General features: G+C 35.6%; 2 protein-coding genes and 1 long non-coding RNA gene across 5 annotated transcripts in view; all 3 read right to left on the bottom strand.

Annotated features, from left to right (window-relative positions):
• LOC129433194 (uncharacterized) overlaps window positions 1-7065 on the bottom strand; it is a 36784-nt gene extending 29719 nt beyond the window's left edge. Inside the window, exon 1 of the mRNA XM_073864584.1 lies at window positions 6981-7065. The gene's annotated coding sequence lies outside the window, so the exon portion shown is untranslated. The remainder of the gene's footprint in view (window positions 1-6980) is intronic.
• LOC129433098 (tereporin-Ca1-like) lies at window positions 3074-15324 on the bottom strand. Of its 2 annotated transcripts, XM_073864585.1 has the most exons (4): window positions 15186-15272; window positions 7027-7076; window positions 4523-4630; window positions 3074-3664 (listed from the first exon to the last, which is right to left on the bottom strand). In XM_073864585.1, the coding sequence occupies exons 3-4, from the start codon at window positions 4621-4623 to the stop codon at window positions 3235-3237; spliced, it is 531 nt and encodes a 176-aa protein (XP_073720686.1). In that variant the 5' UTR covers window positions 4624-4630; window positions 7027-7076; window positions 15186-15272; the 3' UTR covers window positions 3074-3234. The 2 variants fall into 2 exon arrangements, with proteins under 2 accessions (XP_073720686.1, XP_073720687.1); XM_073864586.1 differs by lacking the exon at window positions 7027-7076 and having other exon boundaries at window positions 15186-15324.
• On the bottom strand, window positions 7872-14153 carry LOC129430681 (uncharacterized). 2 transcript variants are annotated; one of them, XR_012368247.1, is made up of 9 exons: window positions 12962-14153; window positions 11846-12470; window positions 11039-11107; window positions 10576-10728; window positions 10015-10094; window positions 9512-9751; window positions 9274-9420; window positions 8544-9163; window positions 7872-8375 (listed from the first exon to the last, which is right to left on the bottom strand). It is a non-coding gene; the product is annotated as an uncharacterized lncRNA (long non-coding RNA). The 2 variants fall into 2 exon arrangements; XR_012368248.1 differs by lacking the exons at window positions 10015-10094; window positions 12962-14153 and having other exon boundaries at window positions 11846-11988.
• Window positions 15325-16005: the final 681 nt, after the last annotated feature.

Raw genomic sequence — 16005 nt, 5'->3', positions numbered from 1 at the left:
CACATGGTTGTCATTAACATGTTACTTGTTCATCATGCTTGTTAGGAAGATCTTCCATCTCTTTTCCCTGTCTAGCTCTGTACAACTTCAGAAGCTGTGGTGTATGTTGGTGTAACAATGATCTGTATCAAGGTGATGCGTTTGGACTGATGAGAAAATAAACGGGTTTCAGCTAAAAAATAGTTTAACAAACACATGCAAACATCACAATAATAGCATGATTTAAAAGGCTAAGACTATTAACAGGGCAGGTCATCATTCCAGCACCACAGAGACCATTGGCACTTCCGTGTCAGATTCATTTTCTGATTGATGAGAATCTCATTTTATTTCTCTTCTTTAGTTCCTCTACTAATATGAGTTTTTTCTCTTTCAGAGTATCATCAGACTGGCCTGCAAGATAATAATGTCAATAATTAACCTCTCCTCGGTTGGCTCGTTTTATCTGGTCTTTACCATCTCATACCAACTTCATGGCAACCTGCTGATCATAATTTGGATCTGTAATTTGCTAAGTTTGTATTTTATGCTAATTTTCCACCCATCAAATCCTTGTACCTGTAAGGCAGGGATGCTTCAACAAAAGTGCAGCAACAGCTTCAATTTCGTTTGGGTAGGTCTATGCTTTAAGAGCAAATATTGCCTCTGCAATTTTCACCAAGATATGTGATTTCATTTCTTTTGTACACCTAGATAAAAATGTACATCCAGGTTATAGTGACCAAAATCCTAATGCATGATTATCAATATTATTGTAAACTTTTACTCTTCAAATAACATAATGTGTCATCTGAGAACTTAGTACTTTGATACTACCAACTCTCCAATGTCTTTAAGGTCCATTAAAAGATGAGGCTTTTTTGGAGCCCTGCAAGGCCATATTTATTTTTAAAAGTCTGATTGTCTCAGCTGTTGTGTCCCGAAGACAAGCATGGTGGACAAGATCAGCAAGTGAAGCAACGTAGGTTAGACCGTCTCATTTCAGTTCACTTCGTGGATTTTAGAGGTTACGACCTTCAAACATCATCATCCTTAGAAGGCTCCAGGCCCTAAATTGCAATGCCCCCAAAGAATTGAGATTTCCTACATGATAGCTCGATCAGTTTCCAGGTCATAGGATGTAGGAGCGAGGGGGCGATTGAGAACCTAGGGGCCCCGAAACGTATGGGTGTACTTGGTGAGCTGCCATTGCTGCTGGTAATCATCAAGATTCCCAGAAACCTATCTGAATTATATTTACATATGTATATTTTATCATATTTTGTATTTTTCAGTGGATACCCATCAAAGTTTAAACGTTATCATTGCAAACACCCCCCTGCCCCCGTTTTAGTTTACTGTGGATAATTTCATGTATTACCATTCCACATGCACAAACAGCTAAAAAAACTGAAAGTGAAAGCAGAGAGTTACTAGAGCTGCAGTGAGTGAGTGTGGTACATTAGAGCAAAGCTTCAAGGAAATAAACGAACTAGTGATGGGAGAAACGAAGCTTTGAATCAATTGAACCAATTGTGTCGGTAAATGATTCACTAATTTGAAGCGTTTGATACACCATACACGCTGGCGACACCTGCTGGTCAAAATGTGTAAAGGCAATGAGATCTAGACCCAAACATAAAGACACCAAAGAACCTATGGCTAAGCCACATCCCCTCCACTCACTTAGACAAACAATCAACATTCGGTGACAGTAGGAGACATTTCACAGGAGACAATTGATGATTTTTGGAGACAGAAAGACTATATATCATTTTGAAGTTACCAACTTTCAACTTTAAGGTTAAGGGCAACACTGCAACACTGTTTATGTTTCTACATGGGCTACGAATAAAACAGCATCAGACGATTCAGTTTTTGCAGCAATCTGAACAATTCATTCAAACTGATTCGCAAACCATTCAAAACATTTGGCCCATTTGCTTTATAAGGAATCGACTCAAACGAGTCATTAATTCGCGAATGCCCCAGAAACACGAGACGGCAATTTAAAAATAAAATACACATTTCGTAATTAATTAAAATACAGTAACAAAGGAACACCGCACAGTTTAATGAATTAAAAGTACAATTTATTTTTTTCCACCTCAGAAGGGCAACTTGAGTCGAGAAGGGCATATGGGCAGTTGCCCGGGCAACCTGAGCAACCCCCCTGTGCATGTCCCTGGCCATACAATATAGTTCTCATTTTTTATCCACAAAAAATTGCACGTTTTATTTCGTGCCACCATACTTACTCGTGTAACTACTCATTTAACAGTCTTTAAATATGGAAAACATGGAAGTGTTTGGTTGCTTCTAAATTAATCCCTGTTTGGATCCTAAGGAATGAATGGGGCTAGGCTAAATGCTAACACATTCACTGTACAAAGATGAAGTGCATGCATTGAAAAAAATATGTATGTATTCATTTGTCTAAGTTGCGGTAAGAAAATATTAAAATATTGAAAAACGGTGGCGTTTTTCTTTAACACTTTCCCCTAGTATAATACACAGTCTGCTTTTAACAGATTATTAATTTATACCAGGGTTCCCCAAATCTTACCCTAGAGGGCCGGAGCACTGAGTTTAGCTCCAACCCTGATCAAACACACCTGAGCAAGCTAATCAAGGTCTTCATGATCACTAGAAAATCACAGGTGGGTAAGTTTGATCAGGGTTGGAGCTAAACTCTGTAGTGCTCCGGCCCTCAAAGGTAAGATTTGGGGAACCCTGATTTATACCATGTGCCATCTATTGCAGAATAAATGTCCGAATGAGTTTACTGTAGCTGTAATGTTGTACTTGTATACATGTTTCTTAAGTTACTTCAATAAATGCATTTGTTAATTGTAAGATTATGTTTGTGATTTTTTTACCAGTTCCACCGAAATTGGTTTAATGATATTGGACCTTGAGGTTTACATTTTTTTATTTAATTTGTAGGAAAAAAAGGGTTTGATTGTGAAACAATCTTGTATGTATGTATGCTTTCCAAAAGCATTGGATTAATCTCATATATATTTCCTGCTTAAACCACTTCACACTATAAAACTAATCATGTAAAAGATGCAGAATACAATCCAAGATTCAGTCAATTTAAACTATTTTGCCTTTTTATTAGATTTTACAGTCATAAATCAACATCATAAATGTTGGTGAAGTCACAATTGCATGCTTTATTATACCATTTAGATTTTTTGCACATGAATTCAGGTGGGCTATAAATGAAAATATTTTTTTTTACTATTAGGCTTAACAACTCTTGTTATTGTCACGGATCTCCAGTTTAATAATAGCTTTGTCCACATTTGACATAGTTGCTTTTAATTCAACCGTCTCTCCCTTGTAGGTGATTTCAGACACCTTTGCATTCTCACGGATAAAACCTGTTTGTTTCCCTTCATACATGCTGTAATACAAGGCTTTATCGCACTCACGGGTTATGTCGAACACCCCGACTGCCCACATGCCGTCATAGAGGACGTAGTCAAAGGGAATGGAGAACAAAAGAGCCATGCGTTCAGAGCACGCCTGGTTCTCCATGTGGCAGAGGTCATAGGTCAAGACGCCTACGGCCCCGCGGGCACTGAACTCAGTTTTAGTGAATGCACAGATCCCGGTCTTGTTGGAGCTGATTGTAGGCTCAGGAAGACTGCAGCAGTGCCCACTGAATGTGAAGACTCTGAGAGAAGTTTAGAGTTAGTCGGTAAACTTTTATAAAGTAACAGAATTTTTCTGGAATAACACATTTGCTCATTTTAAAGGAACACGCCCACATTTTGGGAATTTAGCTTATTCACCGTATCCCCAAGAGTTAGATAAGTCCATACATACCTTTCTCATCTCCATGCGTGCTGTAATTCTGTCTGACGCAGCCCCCGCTAGTTTAGCTTAGCATAAAGACTGGAAGTGAATGGCTCCAGCTAGCATCCTGCTCCAAATAAGTGACAAAATAACACAGACACAGCCATCTTTTAACCGTATATATACTGGGAACTATATTCTCAGAAGGCGATGCACTGCTACTTGGGCAGCACCCGAGAAGCCCCTGGTGAGGAGCAGAGAGTTTGTTCAGAGTTGTGCAAATCACTCGGCCCAAGTAGCAGTGCTTCGTCTTCAGAGAATATAGTTCCCAGTATATATACGTTTAAAAGATGGCTGTGTCTCATATAACCTTGTTATTTGTATATTGGTGTGACTATACAAATTACAACACATAAATAGGAAAATGTTCGTGTTATTTTGTCACTTATTGGGAGCAGTTTGCTAGCTGGAGCCATTCACTTCCAGTCTTTGTGCTAAGCTAAGCTAGCGGGGGCTGCGTCAGACAGAGTTACAGCACGCACGGAGATGAGAGAGGTATGTATGGACTTATCTAACTCTGGGGGATACAGTGATTAAGCTAAATTCCCAAAATGTGGGCATGTTCCTTTAAGTGTATCAGAATTGCTTGGTTTATTCTCAGGGGAAGTTCAAATAATCTGAAAGACAAAACAAATGACAGTATATCCTTAATTCACGGTAATCATTTTCTCCTTACTTTGGGTTGATGAGGTTGTAGATGTTGCTCATGTTGTTGATCTCTATTGTGCAGTTTCTGATGGTGTCTATTCTTGTTGACACGCTCTCTGCAGTCGCCATGTTGTCCCTTTTTAAAGAATCATAAAAGATTAGGAAAAACAAAGTTTGTTTATCCACGACTGGACAAATGCCTTAGAGAATATTCATTTTGCATGTGCTGTATGTAATTTTGCAAGTCATAAATTCTTAATAAAAGCTGAGTTTCAGTTTATACTCCAAACACCCCAATGCAACATGCATGCACATTTTTTATGTATATTTTATAAAATATTTAAGTAAAGATTATATACTACTGCACACACCAATCTAGACAAACCCTCTGTATGTCTGTAGTACTACTATGGCAGCAGGTAGACAGATAAGTATCTACAGTTAATACAGTCTAATAAAAACATTGACAGTATTGCAGGTATTTGCAGGCTCCATACGGCTCAAAAGATTTAAACTGTTATCAGAGAAACACAGTAAATACGGAGCTGTGAAATCTGTAAGACATCCACCTGCAGCAATGAGAACTCACAACTAAAGGTTAATGCTCAGTGAAAGCCTTGATCTTGTGCATTTAAAGTCCCTGTAAAGTCAAATGTGACACCACAAAATTTTTTTATTAACCACTCCACATTGAATAAAGGGCAATAAAAACAGCAAGTAAAGAAAATAAGTTATCAAAAATAGGCAAGATTCTCTGCTCTCAAGTGGTGGGGGCGTGTCCACTGTCTGCACCTAAACCACGCCCACTCTGCTAAAATCCATGTTTGAGCTGCCTAATTTAAAAACACGTGGCACTGACATATCTTCACATAAATCAGCACTGTTGTTTTGTCTCAGTATGATCACCAGTAATGTTTTTTGTAAGGTTTGTTTGTAGAAATTAATTAAATGTCCTAATATTACTAAAGCCCAGAGGTGGAAAGTAACGAATTACATTTACTCACGTTACTGTAATTGAGTAGTTTTTTGTGTACTTTTACTTTTTTGAGTAGTTTTTAAAATCTGTACTTTTACTTTTACTTAAGTATGTTTTTTTTTTTTAAGTATTGTACTTCGCTACATTTCAAATCATATCCGTTACTGAGTAATTTTTTTTTTTAAAGCAAGGTGAAAGACGCGCAACGGATGATTGATGGGCGGGGGAACGCGCAAAAAGAACCATGGAGACGGACGAGACAGGCGCGTACTAATGCAGACCTGCCTCAGTTCAAATCTTATGAAAGAAACCGCCTGGTCATATAAGCGACCTCTTTCCACTGACGCGGAGCGAGTGTTTCATTCCTATGAAAGGTAGGATTCATGCTCTTCACTACGAAATTGCAGACCGGGTTTTTACTGCTCAGACGCGTTTTAATGCCATGCACATTATCTTCCGAGGTCTAGCAGCTTCGCGTCAAATCAAACACAACTTCAGAACATCCTCGAGAATGCGTCATGAGAGAGAGAGAGAGAGAGAGAGAGAGAGAGAGAGAGAGAGAGAAAGAAGAATAAAGGTCTGACATCAGGTACCCAGGTCAGGGAAGTTAGAAGACAATAAACGTGTCAAAAGTATAAAGCCATGGCACTCATCTCATTATATGCTCATTTAAACTATATATAGTTTAATAAAATAATGTATGTTACCAGCAATACATCAATTACAACTTTACTATAGATTGTATTTACAAGCTGCTGACCACCTTCAAAAGTGCATAACTCACATGTAAAAATCATTAAACAATTCCATAAATGTTTCTTACTTTAAAAAAGCTTTTTATTTTATTAACTTTTTGTTATTGCACTTTAATTGTAAAGATGTTTTTTACGTTTAAAAACAATAAAATTTATATTCCCTTGTCATTTTTGAACTATACTAGAATCCTTCACTTTTCCCCGCTGTAAAAAAAAAGTAACTTTTACTCTGAGTAAAGTTAAAATTACTTACTTTTTACTTTTACTTGAGTAGATTTTTAGACCAGTAACTTTACTTTTACTTTAGTAAAATATTATTAAAGTAACTTTACTTTTACTTGAGTACAATATTTTATTACTCTTCCCACCTCTGCTAAAGCCTATTCCTGGATTAATCTTAACCCCATCCGTGAAACCGCCCCTTAAAGTTCCAATGTACCGTGGTAGAAAGGAACACTGCATTATTTGACAAAAAACTTCATGACAACAACTCAAAAAACACAAAGCTAAACATGTAACATAATCTTTGGAAAACTGAGATTCTTGTGATTCGAATAATGTAACACTTTTAAACGATTTGACGATCTAACTCTGCAATTCAGTACTACATAGTTTACAGTCTTTGTTGCGTGTTTCATGCAATACATTTGTAACATTTAAAAGGTTTTCAGATTTTTTTTCAAGATTGACATTACAGGGACTATAAGATTAAAGCTGACATGCAAGCATAAAGCAAAACACAACACAGATTGTCAGGCAGTCAGTGGGTAGTAAAGAGATTTTAATGCTCATCTGTTGCACCTCAAGTTTGTAAGCACAGGTGTGTCCTCTTCTCTACACAGTCCTCAAAACTGAAACAAAAAATAATGGAAATAATTTTGATGGAAGTTAACATTGTTAGAAATATTAACTGCTATCAGAAACCTTTCTTCCCAAAGCTCCTTTTTGAGAATCACTAGAAATGCGCTGCCAAATCATGATGGGTAGTGGTGTGTTTGTACTGTAGGTGAAATAATTTTGAGATTAATTCTTACACACTCGATCGTTAACAAATACAAAATAATAAATAAACAAATAAACATAATATATTGCTGAAATATGCTGTCAATTAATACAAATTCTTGAATAAATTAAAGATAAAAGTAGTGCTGGGCATAGATTAATCTAGATGAATCTCATACAATGTAAATGTTTCTTAAATACATACATAAATGTGTGTATTTATATATATATATATATATATATATATATATATATATATATATATATATATATATATATATATATATATTACACACAGCACAAACTTGTACAAAATACAAGTGTTTTAGCGTAATATACACTCTTAAAAAAAATGGTTCTATATCGAACCAGAAATGGTTCTATCACCCGCTTCATATATGGAACCCCTAAATGGTTCAATATAGAACCACTTTAATGGGTTCATTAAAAAGAACCCCAAATGGTTCTTTGAATCAAAGTTAGATGGTTCTATTTAGAACCATTAAAGGTTCTTTATTATTATGAGTAATTTATTATTGATAAGAAATTATAACCGATCTAGAAAATTATAAAAGTTTACTATTTATTAATTGTATTATACAGAAATATAAATCTATAAAAATTACTTAAAATCACATCTCTTTATTCTGTTTTAGACAGCAAAACTTTAGTTTACATTTAAAATGTCTCATTACATTCAACCATTTAGTTATTTAATTATTTCCATTAAGCATTTTCACTTTTTAATAAACATACATACGTTTATATATAAATAATATATATAAATAAATTGCATCTCTGTATTAAACAGCTAAACTCTTAATTACACTATACATTAAAAATTTTGTTTAAGTTATTTCCCTTACGCATAGATACTGTACAGTATATGCAGTATTAATTTTTAGTAACTTTTACATGTGTCTGAAATGATGAAAAGAAATCACGGTAACACTTTACAATAAGGTTCATTAGTTAACATTAGTTAGCTACATTAGTTAACATGAACTAATAATGAACTGCACTTATACAGCCTTTATTAATCTTTGTTAATGTTAATTTCAACAATTACTTTATTAAAATCTTGTTAACATTAGTTAATGCACTCTGAACTAACATGAACAAGCAATTAAAGCTTAAATTTTTATTAACTAACATTAACAAAGATGAATAAATACTGTAACAAATGTATTGCTTATGGTTTGTTCAAGTTGGTTAATACATTAACTAATGTTAACTAATCAACTTTATTGTAAAGTGTTACCGAAATCACAATGCATTTAAAGACAATTCATGAACAATCTATTAAACAGAATGACAATTTACACAAGTTGATTGTACATTTGTTTTGTACAGGTATTAAAACTTAAGCATATATTTTATAAATTAAAGTCACTGTGTGCTTAATGGCAAAAGGGTATTGAACATTGAGGAGAAAAAAAAAACGCAAACAGTTGTCACGGAGTGACTATGCGGGGCAGAACCAAAAGGAGAGTGAAGAGGTTCCGCCCGGACCGGTTTGTACAGACACCGGCACTTCAGGGTTCCCCGGGAATCCCCGCACTCGCTGAAACAAGGCACAGCTGTGTGAGTGACGTGGCGAGCGATGGTTGGGCGAGCCACGCCTGGGAGGAGGATATAAAGAGAGAAGGTAGAAGTTACTGGAAGGGTCGATTTTCGGGATTTTAGAGTCAACTTCCGCCTTGGGCAGCACAACGAAGACCAGCCTCCGAAGAGTCCGCAGGCTCTGCTGATCCGGCGACCGCTAGGTAGCGGGCGGAAAGAGTGTGGGGCTGGTCCGGGCGAAAGGACGGCGTGGTTGTGTATAGGAAGTTACTTGTCAGAGTGAAGTTTGATCACGTTGGATATACGCTGCAGATGCCGGCTGGGTTGTTAGTCCTTCGGGTGCTGAAATACGTAGTTCTGCTACGGCTAGGAGCTGTGGAGAGAGAAGAAACACTGTTCAACAGTCAAGTAAGAACCTCTAGAAACAGAAATACACAAAGCTTTCTTGAAGTGTTGTGCTGTGTCCTTGTCGTCCGTACTCACCTTAGGAGGGTCTTGGACCCTTGTGGATGCCATCAGGGGCCGCCGCGACGGTGTGTGCCCAACCCACCCAGATACGCTCTGTAGCGGTGTTCCAGCTGGAGTCACGTGGAAACCCCTCCAACGTCCCTGGCCCCCGTAATACTCCCCCTGAGGGCGAGAAGCGAGATTTTTAGATTCCCATTCCCCACTTTAGTTTTAAATAATTTAAATAAAGTTTCTATTTCTATATTTTACTTACCTCTGGTTTGTCTGGTCATTGGGGTGCTTTGGGACCTCCTCGAGGTGGAACTAGGAGGAGCGTGATCCGCGACAGGGGCAGTCCGCTTCTCCGACCTGTGACACAGTCATTCCACAGCCTGTGATGTCAATGTCTTCCACATATTAAGTTCACATTGTCCATTATAAAGTTGATACATTCAGATTTGAAAAGATCAGGAAAGCCGTTGAACACTATGGTTGGTGTGGGACCTTTGGGTTCCTGTAAAACAAACATTTCACCTTTTAAGTGCTTTTTACCAATTAACAGAAGCCATCAAATAGACTTAAAATTATCCCATAATAACACAAATAAAGTATGACAACTAGGCAAGCGACACTCACGAACCAACAAGACTCATAATAATTGATGTAGAGCTGTATGCTATTTTAGGGTAAACAGAGTAATAGTTTTATATTTGCATTGAATGTTACTTTAAATAAAGTGCCTCAAATGCTAACTAAATTACAGAAGACTATACTTACACTATTTACACAGTCAAGGAAGCTGGGATTTTCTTGAAATAATGCTGGCAATAACATAAGTGCAGCATTCCACACCAGACCTACAAAGATACAAATTATTGTACATTAGGTACAGAAATCAATTACAGGGACATTTTACTCAAAAAAGAAAACTCATTCACTCACTCGTTATTTCAAATGTTCACAGCTTTCTTTCTTCAGCAGAACACTAACACAAAAAAGATTTTGAAGAATGTCTGTAACCGAACAACTCTGCTAGCAATTTAATGGACACAAAACCAATGCAGGTCAATGGGCACCATTGTTGTTCGATTACCATACTTTTTCAAAATTTCTTCTGTTGTGTTCTGCTGAAGAAAGTGACGACAATTTTAATTTGTGGGTAAACTTTAACTCTTTCTCAGCCAGCGTCTCTTCATTAACAAGTTTACTCTTCAATGGCAAGGAAAAAGTTTATACTAACATTATTTTCATATTTTCACTTATACAATTTATAGGTGCTAGAACCTTTACATTGACTATGCAAATAAGGCTACTTTACACTGGACAAAGAACAAGCACCTTCTGTGGTTTCCTCTCCAATGAGATTGGCGTAGAGATGTTTTTACTTCCTTCTTTTGCACTCCTGATGATGTTTGGGGCCATTTTATTAAGAGATGTTTCCATGTTCTTCACCAAGTCTGTTCCAAACCACATTGTCATTCCATGCAGCATCTTAAAACAAAAAATCTTTATATATCCACTTTCAGACAAACAAGTTCCTTAAAGTCTACATTAACTTTAGGTTGCAATTGACTAGTGATGTATTTTTCAAAACACAATGTTCAATAAAAAAATAGTGTGAAATATACAGAATTTAAATTAAATCCTCAAACACTTCACAGTCTTTAATGCTAAATTCTAAATGAAATACATACAGTAAGAATTATCATTAAAGCTACAAAACACAGATTTCTTTTTATTTTCTCTTTGATGAACATTAGTGACAGAAGTCAGGTTTACAAGGTTCTTTTAAGCACCTTACCTTTTTGCATCAATGGGGTTTATATTTTAAAGCCAGTGACGTGTCTGACCATTTATTAACCATGGTTATCTGTGAGGGAGAGAAAAAAAGCATATAAATTACACTTCACAAACCAAATACACATAAAAACCTGAACATGTTTGGTTTTTAAAACATTTGAATGTTAAATGTAAGTGTCTTAACAGCTACCATCACATTAATTAATTGTGTGCATCACAGAAAACATTCATATCTAGACTTGCGGATACAAACGCTGCACTGCAATCGTGCATTTATAATACAGACCAGCAGAAAGTTCTTAACTGTGGCCAGCAGTTTCCACTTTCCTTCAAGGTTTAGCTCCAACCCTGATAAAACACTCGTGAACAAGCGAAAAATACTCACGGAATATGTGTAAAACTGCGACAAACATTTACATATAATTTCCCTTCCACCGTCTTCCACCCGGTTCCTTTGACCACGCGCTTCATTGAAATAACACCCCTGTCTCGAATTTCGTCTCCTTACAACACAGCTGTCTTATTGTGCTTGGCAATTTAATTTAAAATGACAAAGAAATAAAGCAGGACTGTAACGTAATTCATTAAACCCGGAACAAAATGTATTTAACAGAGCTTTTATAACTGACGGTTGACGAAGCACGTCAGTGCTCTAACGTTACCAGCAGTATTTTTTAACTGAGGTAAATATTATTAATGTAGCTAGTATCACTATTTAGCACAAGACCTACTCTAACAAAATAAATATTAACTAATTATACTAAATATTTCAGTAATATCGTTTCAAAAATGTAGAAAGTTTACTTACCTCAGGGTACAAACAAGCAGAAATGCCGGTGTTGTGTCGAACTCAGTTCCCCCTATGTTTCCCTTTAGTGTAGTGCGTTTATAGCGTTTTCATCACGTTACATTTAGAAAGATTAAAGATTTGAATTGGTTAGACTAAAACCCATAATATCATGTATTTTATAATACAATTTATTAAATATTTCATACATTTGACAGTTTTCTATTAGGGTATTTCTTTTAAAATATAGCCTGTCTTTTTCTTTTTTTCCTTTTACTGGTTGTTTTAAAAATGTAACGTTTGCATACATAATTAAAAAAATATTATACATATAATATGATTCATACTGTAAAAATAATTGACTTACCATTAAGAACAATACAGATACATTACAGAAATGCACACATATACATCTCAGTAGCCATTAAAACTTTAAATATATAAATAATAAAACCTATAACGTGATAAAAACGCCATAACAACACTACACTGAAGGGAAAAATAGGGGGAACATAAGGGGAACAGACTTCGACACAACACCGGTCCGGAGTCCGAACTCCTCAGTTTGAAAAAATAACTGTCACGCCTCGAGGCTCATCTTCGCGTATGGTGGTGGTCTGGTTTGCCTCTCCACATCATAACCGCTCTGGTTTAATAAACAGAGGAATATCAACACACACACACATACATAAATAACATGTTTAATATAATAAAGCTTGACGGTGAAAGATTTTATACCCTAAAATTGCCAAATTTCCCTCAGACATCACACATACTTGAATTAAACACTATTGGGCGGTTTTCTCGGACAGGACTTATCACTGACTAAAATACTGACATCTGTTAACATATGAGTGCTATTGTTTTGTCTCAAAATGCACGCCAGTATTGTATTTTATAAGGTTTGTTTGTAAAAATGTCCCAATTATAATTAAGACGGAGTCCTAAACCCTGTCCGGTATTATCTTAACTAAAATAGCTCCACTTTAACTCGGACACATAACATAACACACACTTTAAGTCGGTCACATAACATAACACACCTTTATATAACTTATATGTTTACAAAAACGTCGAGTATTTGCGTCTTTGCCAATTAATATAGTCTAAAATTAACATTTATTTACAAACACTTACCTGACGTGACCTTAAGGAAACGGCTGATGACTCGTCGTTGTGGGAAACAGTGAGTGATTCCGGCTGTTACATGCGGAATGATCTCAGATGAAATGACCTGTCATTCAGATCCTTCCGAGTTAAGTTAAGACATTTTAAATTAAAAACTCACGCACATACTGTACATACACACGCGCGCGTGAGCGGGTCGCGCGCACGCGCGCGCACACGGGTACACACACGGGCATATTTAGAAGTTTTATTTAAGATTGTTATGATATTGGGACTATTTCTCCACTCGCTTCCTCAGCTATGAAGTTCAAATTCGCATGCAGTCCGGTTATAACAAATGTAAAAGATATGAAACATCACTCAACAGCAATATCAATTAAGTGCAATCCTAAAATATGATTTAAAACATAACCCTTTCATTGTTAAGTATGAGAAATCAAAATGAATTAAATCACATGTTTAAAAGCCACAGAGATATCAGAGCCAGCAGTCTGATGGGCTTGCCGAGGAGAGGCTGCGCTGGGCGGGGTGTGAGCGCTTAAGTGTCAGTGATTTTCTGGAGCTCATATGGAGCTCATCTACGTCCGAAAGTGTCCGAGCACATTTTTAAATAGACGCTATCTTTATTAACCGACCGCATATTTAAACTTTAAGCACATACATTCACGCCTGAACAACTCTTACAATTACATTTTGTGACCAAATAACAGTAATATTATGAGCATTTTGTTGTCAGGAAACATAGCTGTCAGAAGTCCACATACTTACCTGATTTGTCTTAATTAGTTCAGTCAACACTAGCCATTCTGAATTTTGACTGGATTTGAAAATAACCACTCATTTAATATTTTAAACACAGATCTTCTCAACTAGCTCAAACAAAAAAATTGGTTTAACTTATATATTTTTGCCCGTCCAACATTTCATTAGTTGGATTTTTTACAGTGTACACTAAATATTAGTAGCCTATTTGTTGACTCTCTCTTTATTTGACCACAACCTATTGACACAAAAAGGTTTGTGAATGAGTTGTGTAGGTTTGTAAATGAGTTGTGTAGGTCTGCAATTATTGTGTAATCTTTAGTTTACACTTCAGTCACAAAACGTGAATTATAGAACCATTTTAATAAAAATGGTTCTTTGCCTTCCAAGGGTTCTATATGGAACCCGTTTTTTGGTAAAAGGTTCTATTGGTCAAGTATAGAACCCCACGGTTCTATATAGAACCTCAAGGAACCTTTTTTTTTTAGAGTGTATGAGATTGATTTAGATTAATCTATGCCCAGCACTCGATAAAAGGCATTAAATGAACCAATGACTCAAATACTAAAGATGGGTAATCTTGTTTCAGTGTACACCTGTTTGATCTTTAGGCATATAATGTGAATTAATGTGTGGACAATACTACATGTTTTCAAAGCGTGTTGGAGCAAGATGTCAGCACGCAGTGGGTTCGTCTATTACAATAAAATTGTCAAGTCCTGGTTTACAGAAGAATATACAATAACCAAATTACATTTATTTACACATTTAACATTAATTTAAAAATTTTATATAAATGAAAATGTATAAATATATTATAAATATTTATTTATTTTAATTTATTAATTTAAATAAAAACTTTATATAATTTATATAAATGTGTCTCTGTATTCTATAAACTGTGCTGAAAGGTTTTAATAAACCGAGTCTCACCAAGATACGTATAAATAGCACAAAGTTTGAAAACTTGTGCAACACATACGCCAAATTCCAATTTTGGCGTGCATATGATACGCCAGTCCTTCGACTTAAAATGCAGAGCTTTTTTTGTCATTTTATGTATTGGTTTTTGAATTTTTTTACTGTTGTCGCTTGGTTAGAACAACTTTTTGTTAGATAAAATTACATCCAAACCCCAATTCTTACCCCAATTTCAAATGACCATGGCTAAAAAATAGACAAAAACATGGAGAAACCTATTTTTTAAAATGACATCCTAAAGCAAATCTCAAATCTAACCACAAACCCAAGCGAAAATGGTTTAAAAAAATAGAAAAAAATTGGGAAACCAATACATAAAACGACAAAAAGATCCACCATATTAAGTGAATGGGAATGACTAGCATATCATATGCATGACAAATTGGAATTTGGCGTATGCATTGCAAGAGTTTTCAGACTTTGTGCTATTTATACGCATCTACATGAGACTGAGATATTTTATACATGAGATAAAGCTTAATTCACTCACCTTCATCAAAACTTGTCTGTCGCAGAGGAACTGAACTATATTACTGTTATTTTGGAAAAAATACTGAATGACTGCAGACTTGTCTTGTGATAAAGATAATAAAGTTCAATAATTTGACAAGATCTTGAGCAATGATCACAGAATATTTCTGTCACAAAGCTCAAAGCTCTTGTAGGTTGTCTCAGTATTTATAGGTTAAAACATTTCATACTTCCTCTCTAAACCCACAAGATAACTATTGACATGTCAATGCTCTATTGCACTTCTGCTGACCTGGGTATGCACTTTCTGTGCACGTGCTATTCAGAAGAGATACAGGATGTTTACTAGACTGAACAATCTCTGTCAAAGACTTTCTCACGGTTAAGCAATCAATCGATTGAACAGCTCTACACAGACATTAGCCAACAGAAAAGACATTTCTTCGCAATAATTCAATATGTTATTAAACTCGAAGGCAGTTGTTGTTCTCTTGTTCTTATTTCCCATAAATAGGGTCTGCAAAAAGAAATTATTTTGGACTTGGGTTTGGCTTTTTTCTATTTTCTCATTTTCACACTGTAAAAAAATCTTTCCTGCCTTAAATTTTTTGTTTTGTTAAATCAACTCAGATTTACAAGTCATGTTAACTTACTATTATTTATCTTGACAAGAGATGAGTTGCTACAACTTATGAAATGCATTGAATTTTTTCTGTAGTTATATTGAACTCATCTGTAGTTATAACAACTCAACTCTAGTCAAGATAAAATAGTAAGTTGAAATGATTTGTAAATCTGCTGCCTTATTTTTTTTGTTGAATCAAATAATGTTTTACAGT

The sequence above is a fragment of the Misgurnus anguillicaudatus genome, unplaced genomic scaffold, assembly GCF_027580225.2.
Source record: "Misgurnus anguillicaudatus unplaced genomic scaffold, ASM2758022v2 HiC_scaffold_27, whole genome shotgun sequence".
In the NCBI taxonomy this organism is placed as follows: Eukaryota; Metazoa; Chordata; class Actinopteri; order Cypriniformes; family Cobitidae; genus Misgurnus; species Misgurnus anguillicaudatus.
This window is presented reverse-complemented; position numbering and strand designations above follow the sequence as displayed.

Excerpts from the sequence above, each read along its gene's own strand:
- LOC129433098 (XM_073864586.1), bottom strand. The coding sequence starts at position 4,623 with ATGGCGACTGCAGAGAGCGTGTCAACAAGAATAGACACCATCAGAAAC. Across the intron at positions 3,665-4,522 it reads TACAACCTCATCAACCCAAA|AGTCTTCACATTCAGTGGGC; the intron begins GTAAGGAGAAAA and ends AACTTCTCTCAG.